Raw genomic sequence first — 7,456 nt, forward strand, 5'->3', positions numbered from 1 at the left:
ACATCATGTAAAAGATGACCTCTACATTGCAGTGTATCTCCATTGCCCAATGTACGACCTATTGTTTTATTAAACAGTATTTGCTAAAGCTTGCTCTGCATGGAAAACTGCATCAGGTGCTACTGAGAGACACAAAAATTATTATAATCATCTATTTTTCATCTATGTTGAGTTGACATGCTTTACCCACATCTATTGTACTCCTATCAGTAACTCTTCAAAGTTGATATTATTTCTATTTAACAAGAGAGAGATCCCAAGACTTGCCAACATTACACAGGCAGTAAAGCAATGGAACCTGAATTGGAACCCAGGTCTGTCAGGCTCTGAATTCCACACTCTTGTACTTTAATACACAGTCTCATTGCTCTTGAGGAAGTGATTGTCAAATAGTCCCTCCAACCTCCCACTCTTGATCTTTATTTGGTAGTCCCCTCTTCTTCCGTGATGCAGCGCTCCCTGGTGAGAAGCTGGGAGAAGCAGCTCTGAGTACATTCCTTCCTGCTCTCCATGTCTGATCAGGGCCCACTCCTGCCAGCCTACACCTCTTCTCTTACTCCTTGTCTCCCACATCCCTAATCCAATCTTCTCCACTCTCCCTCCTTTCCTGGAACGCAGAGCTGGGCATCTTGTCAACTGCACTGTCAGGGTAACACCCCCTTCTCCAAGGAGTCCAAGCTCCTGGGCTGCAGGGCTCAGGCCTCATGGACACCTTGCTTGAAGGAAAGGATTGGTAAGATTATACCTATTATATTCAGCATTACCATTTACTTCCTAATTTGGATGAAGTAGAGTTTCATCTTTTAAATGTCCAAATCTCACTGTGATTAACAGCATGTAATAGACAATTTACCACCACTAAAGTGAAACATCTCTGGGCTCATGTGTTACATTTGCATAGATGCCAGAATGATACATCCTGGTTAATGTTACAATAATAAACATTCAGAGAGAAGAGGAAACACTTGACGATTTTCTTGCCACGATCTTTGTAGATAACTCTATAAGTACAAAGATTTTAGCAAGAATAATGCCTAAACTTGCTGCTCTTTTCAAATGTATCTCCCACTATTTTCTATATCACCTGACATTCTAGCCTAATTGAACTTGAATGAATGAATGAATGAATTCTAATTCCACTTACTTTTTTGGTGCACCTATTATGATTCAGGTACTGTGCCAGGTGTTTTCACTTGATCCTCACAATAACCCCATAGGTACTATTATCTACATTTTATAGATGAAAAAAAAGTGACTTGCCTAACATAACATAGCTACTAAGCAATCTGAGACTCAAAGGCAAGTTGCTTGATTCCAAGCTTAGTGCTCTTTCCCAATATACCATATTCCTTTACCTCAGAGTCATTGGATTGTCCATATAATTCACTAGTCTTCAAAATATTATTACTTGATCCTAGAGAAAAATAATTTTGTGGAAAAAAGAAAAGTGCCTTTCTCTGCAGTGTTGAGGGCAGTGACCTTAGGGTCAGATGGCCAGCATTCTTTTCATCACATGCAGAATTATTCCTTCTGGCCAAACAACTCTAAAAATGGACTTTAAGAAATGATGCTGGCTTTGGGGGGATGGTTATGTGAGCAGAAGGGTGAATATGGACACCAATAATGAAGTTACGCAAACAAACAAAAGAAAGGAATGCCTTATTCTACCAGGTAGAAAAATGTAGGCTTTCTGTCACTGTTCTATTTACATAGGTCCTGTGAAGTCATAGACTGGGTAAGTGAAGATGATCAGATATATTATATCACTTGTCCTGTGGTGAACGATGACAAACCCAAAGACTTGGTAGTACTTGTTTCACGAAGAAGGCCTCTCAAAGATGGGTGAGTGTATGTAATTCAAGTGTTATAGCAAAATGTCTTATAGTATAGAGAAGAAAGAAAAAGTTGGTATGAAAGCAAGGAAGTCAATGGAATAAACATTTCTGGTCTTGAATGATGTTCCTGTGAATTTTTTCTAGATGAGGCTTTAGTTATCATTAAAAAACAAAGAACCAGAAAGAAACAATTATCTAGTAAGTGCCAGCCATGTGCAAAGCATCTGTGAGACTCGTAAAGCAGTTCCCTTTCCTTTTGCTCTATGCAGATGTAAAACGGATATTTAGCAAACCTTCAAAATATTCCATTATTGTAAAAATGCAGTGAAAGCCAAATAAAATACCAGGAATTGGTTTTGGTTCAGAATTTACAAAGACCCAACTGTTCTAGACACCCAAAATGGCTGGCTGTCAATTAGAGTGTCTGTTCATGGCTTCTCCATGGGCATTGTACTTCTCAGAGAATAGTGTCTAGGTCCTAAGTGGAAGGGTCCCAAGAGCAGGTGTTCAAAGGGACAAGAAGTGGAAGCTGCCAGGGCAGTTATGGTCTACCCCTGGAAGTAGCCAGCATTATTTCTGATGTCACAGCTGGCCTATAGAAATAATCCCTCCCGTGTGGGATTAATGCACATGGATGTTCAGTGTGGTATCATTTACCATGGCAAAAGATATTAGAAATAAACTGAAGCTCCATCTTATTAATGATGGTAGAACCATACTTCAGAGCACTATACCAGCATTAAAAAGGATGAAGTAGTCACAGAGGCATTGATACAGAAACACCTCCAAAGTTTTACCGCTAGGTGAAAAATCAAATTATAGACCAATATTTGTAAAATGATTATATTTATGTAAAAATCTACATACGTCCATTTGCTTACATAAATGTTATATATTTATAAAATGATCTGGAGGATCACAATATAACGTGATCATCTCTAGGATAAGTATGTATTGTGCTTATGGTGGACTGAAGGATGACTTCTATTTTCTAATGTATAGGGTTCTCTATTGTTTGAAGGTTCTTTAAAACAATGGTATTATCTTTTCATTAAAAAAAGAAGAGACTGAAATTACAACCCATTAGGGCACCAAAAAAAAAAAAACCAGTTTGGAAGTTGACTGCAGCTTTGCCGAGTTATACAAAGTATATGTAATTCTTAGGCAGAAAACACCTATGGCCCTTATTATTACTTGCTATACTTGAATGTATCCATAGAGAATGTTTTCCTATGTATACCACTCATCTAAAAGATCTGGGTGTCTATAGTTTTACTTCTACTATATAAACAAGTTGCATTAACTGCAGGAATTTATTTTCTAACAACTATTCTTTGTTTCTCTCAAGAACTTTGAAAATGTCCTTTTATCTTTCAGTCACACTTACACGGTGGCAGTGAGGTCAGTTATTCTGCCATCAGTCCCACCTTCTCCACAGTACGTCAGAAGTGAAATCATAAGTGCCGGATTTCTCATCCGTGCTATTGACAGCAGTTCATGTACCGTAAGTCTAATGAAACATCTGCAGATTAATTTGTTCCTACAGATACAGAAGAACCTTTTACCTGGATTTACTAATTAACTGTAATTCTGCAATGTGACCACCCACACCCACCAGGGAATCCTAAGGTCATCCTTTCAGATCCATTCCCAAAAGATTAGGGTAATAGCCTCCCCTACACTAACAAGATTGAGATCCCTGCTTGAAAAAGCTCCAAGTCAATAAGAAATTAAAATATTGTTTTATTTTGCTTTGTTTTTTGAAACAGGTATCTTACTTTAACCAGATTTCTGCTAGCATCCTTCCTTACTTTGCTGGAAATCTTGGTGGCTGGTCAAAATCCATTGAAGAGACAGCAGCCTCCTGTATACAATTCATAGAGAACACTACTGATGATGGGTTGATAAGCATATTTTAAATGATAAAATTTAAATTATCTGTCATTTTATTTTCCACTTTCAATTTCAAGCACCCTTAGCTCTGACACTTGACAAGCTTCTGGGCCACAAATAATATCAGTCTAAGCAAAATGCAGTTATGAAGAGGTTAAAAACAAAATGCATCCCAAGTCCAATACCAGTGATTTGGGTTAACATTAAAAGAGCTTTAAAACTCTGTTTTAGATCACCCGTGGCTTTGCTCCCTTCCAGGGGCAGAGGCAATGGAAAATTTCCCACATGCAATATTGTGTGTTCTGTAAAATGGTGGAAGTTAGGTTAAAATAATCAAAACATTTTTAGGCTACATGTTCTGTTTGAAAGTTTACAAAATTTTGTAAAATCAGAAATGATAAGTTGGCTAGTTGATTAATAGTATGGGGTTGTTCCATGTACAGCAGGTATCTGTATGTCAGGAGCATCTGACGAGATGTATTACATGTTTTAGAACTTTAAATTAGGAAGACATTAAAACATAATGGAATGCAATCAATTTTAGTAATAGGAACTACTTTCCTAGTGTCATTTAACATATATCAAGTTAGCTGACCAATTTAGTATCTATTGCTCTATCTACACTCACAAAGTACCTGCAAAATGTGATATTGTAGAGAAAGCATTAACTGAGCTCTACTTTAATAATCATTACATTAGAACTTTATTCCCTAGACTTTTAAAAAAAATTTATTTATTTTTGTCTGTGTTGGGTCTTTGTTGCTGCGCATGGGATTTCTCTAGTTGCGGCGAGCAGGCATCTCTTCATTGCGGTACACAGGTATCTCACCGTGGTGGCTTCTCTTGTTGTGGAGCACGGGATCTAGGGTGCGCGGGCTTCAGTAGTTGTGGTACGTGGGATCAGTAGTTGTGGTGCATGGGCTTAGTTGCTCTGCGGCACGTGGGATCTTCCCGGACCAGGGATCAAACCCGTGTCCCCTGCCTTGGCAGGCGGGTTCTTAACCACTGCACCACCAAGGAAGTCCCTCTAGGTTTTAACATTTATTATTTTACTCTGTCTGTGATTTGTCTTAACTCATAAGACAAACCAGCATACGTCGTTAGCCTTCTCTACAGGACAACTTCTAAAAGTTAAAGGACTTCTCCATTAAGAGTTTAAAGCACTTAAGAGATTAGTTACATCCTGCTTTAGTATGTCAAATCTTTACTTCTGTCCAAATTTGGTTGTAATTATTTTTATTAATCTGTGCCAGCAGGTTTTCATTTATATGAAATTTGGACTGTGCCCCAATTTTATGAATTAACATTTATATACAATAAGAAGAGTGGATATGTCGATTAAAAAATGCTTATACATTACATTCCAAAAGTAGATTTTTGAGAATATTTTTAGATTTCAAAAAGGTGAAAAAAAGGAGGAATAAAGAGGGTTACAGTACACTAGAGTTTTGTATGCTAAAATTTCAGCCCTCTCCTACAATTGAAACACTTCTAACTTCTGTCTCTCCTACACCTCTGAATTTTTTTTTTTTTTTTTGAAACTTTCTCCTGAACAGTAACAGAAACATTGTGAGGTTGAAGGAACAGAGTAACTTTGGCTGGATCACTTTTAGACGTAAAGATGTTGCCCACTCTAACTTGTAACACAGGCATAGTCAAGCACTGTGCAATATGGTAGGCACTAGCCACATGTGACCATTTAAATTAATCAAACTTACATAAAATTTAAACATCAGCCACACTAGCCCCACTTCAATATTATCAGTCACGTGGTCATCATGGCCTAATTGGAAGTGCTCACTTTCAGACTACTGGACTAAAGAGACTTTAAAAGGGCATGACACCGGAAAAGATAGCAATGCATTCAGGCTCTACATAGGGCACCTCAAAAAGTTTAAAATCTATTGCCTCAAACCATGACACAACTGACTAGGGAATTCCTATTGCAAAATTCAACAACAGCCCTTAGGTTTACATTTCCTTTTTTTTTCTTTTTTTATAAATTTATTTATTTTATTTATTTATTTTTGGCTGTGTTGGGTCTTTGTTGCTGCATGCGGGCTTTTCTCTAGTTGCAGAGAGCAGGGGCTACTCTTTGTTGCGGTGCGCAGGCTTCTCTTGTTGCGGAGCACAGGCTCTAGGCGCAGGGGCTTCAGTGGCTGTGGCTTGTGGGCTCTAGAGCACAGGCTCAGTAGTTGTGGTGCACGACTCTGTTGTTCCACAGCATGTGGCATCTTCCCGGACCAGGGATCGAACCCATGTCCTCTGCACTGGCAGGCGGATTCTTAACCACCGCGCCACCTGGGAAGCCCTACATTTCCTTTTTTCATGGAAATGTATTTGAATGCTTTCACTCATTCAATAAATATTTATTAAGAACCTACTTTGTGTTAGACGCTTTTAGGGACTGTGGGTTCAGCAAGGAACAGAAGCATACTGATAACATCATAAGAAAATATTGATAAATAAATAGAATATTTAGGAGATAAGTGTTAAATGGAAAAATAAAGCAGGGTAAAGGATGAGTGCTGGGAAGGTGTTGGAGGTAGTTGTTCATATTTTAAATAGGGTGGTCACTTGCCAGAAGCAGCAGGAAAATGCTTCTGCTGCTTCTGGGCCCCCCTCCCCCGGGCTGGGAGGCCAGCGCTATGGCTCAGTGCAGAGCCCGGGGTCCCTCAGCCCCGCTGACTTTGCAGGACCCCCCACACACACACTCCTTACTTCTGCCACCCACACTCCAGCTGGGCCAGGGCTGGAGGGGCCTTGTGAGGAGTTCCAGGAGTTGCCCTCATGCCTGGAAATGCAGGCATGTGGACCAGGGATCAGAAGTGTGAAGCTTCACATCTACTCCTTAAGGGAACTGCAAGTTAAAGACGTAAAATTTAATAACATTCTTCTGGCAATGAAACATGACTTTTGTTAAATAACAAGAAGGTGTGGGGAGGAGTTCACACTGAAAGATAGTAAATATTCTATATAACGAATGTAGCAATATATACATCCAGGATTTGGGCTTTTGGTTATTGATGGCCTGGTGGATAGGGTGGTCAGAGTAGGCCCCATTGAGGGATATTTCAGTGAAAACCTGAAGGCAGAGAGGGACTGAACCACGAGGATCTCTGGAGATAGCATCTTTCCTGCAGAAGAACTAGCCCAGGCACAGCCTTTGAGATGGGAATGTGTTTCTGGCACATTCCAGGAAAAGCAGACGCTGGAGAGGCTGGAATAGAGAGGTAATTAAAGACAAATGAATTAACGACAGCCTTTTCTGGATTTCTTTGGTGCCCTGACCTTACGCAAACAAGCCTGAACCAAGGATAAGCAGCAAAGCTCGTTCATCAGCACTCACCCTCAAGCCACTGGAGACTAAGGACAGAGGGAACATAAAAATGTAGTCATGCTTATTTTCTCCTTTGGAGTGTCAAAATATCCTCCAGGAACACTAAAGATTTCATACCTTTCTTGATAGTAAGGTTTTCAAGTGTGTCTAACAGGACTGAAAGCTTTTTGATTAAGAAAGGAAGTTCGGGCTTCCCTGGTGGCGCAGTGCTTGAGAGTCCGCCTGCCGATGCAGGAGACGCGGGTTCGTGCCCCGTTTCGGGAGGATCCCACATGCCGCGGAGCGGCTGGGCCCGTGAGCCATGGCCGCTGAGCCTGTGCGTCCGGAGCCTGTGCTCCGCAAATGGGAGAGGCCACAACAGTGAGAGGCCCGCATAACGCAAGAAAAA

The 7,456-nt window shown here is 40.1% G+C and overlaps 1 protein-coding gene across 1 annotated transcript in view; it reads left to right on the forward strand.

Annotated features, from left to right (window-relative positions):
- The window catches only part of ACOT12 (acyl-CoA thioesterase 12), a 47,800-nt gene extending 43,675 nt beyond the window's left edge, over nt 1–4,125 (forward strand). Inside the window, exons 13-15 of the mRNA XM_007451718.1 lie at nt 1,714–1,842; nt 3,213–3,339; nt 3,605–4,125. Of these exons, the coding sequence (XP_007451780.1) occupies nt 1,714–1,842; nt 3,213–3,339; nt 3,605–3,754 (406 nt within the window). The 3' untranslated portion in view covers nt 3,755–4,125. The remainder of the gene's footprint in view (nt 1–1,713; nt 1,843–3,212; nt 3,340–3,604) is intronic.
- The last annotated feature ends 3,331 nt before the right edge of the window (nt 4,126–7,456 follow it).

The sequence above is a fragment of the Lipotes vexillifer genome, unplaced genomic scaffold (genome assembly GCF_000442215.2).
Source record: "Lipotes vexillifer unplaced genomic scaffold, Lipotes_vexillifer_v1.1 scaffold740, whole genome shotgun sequence".
Taxonomy (NCBI): Eukaryota; Metazoa; Chordata; class Mammalia; order Artiodactyla; family Lipotidae; genus Lipotes; species Lipotes vexillifer.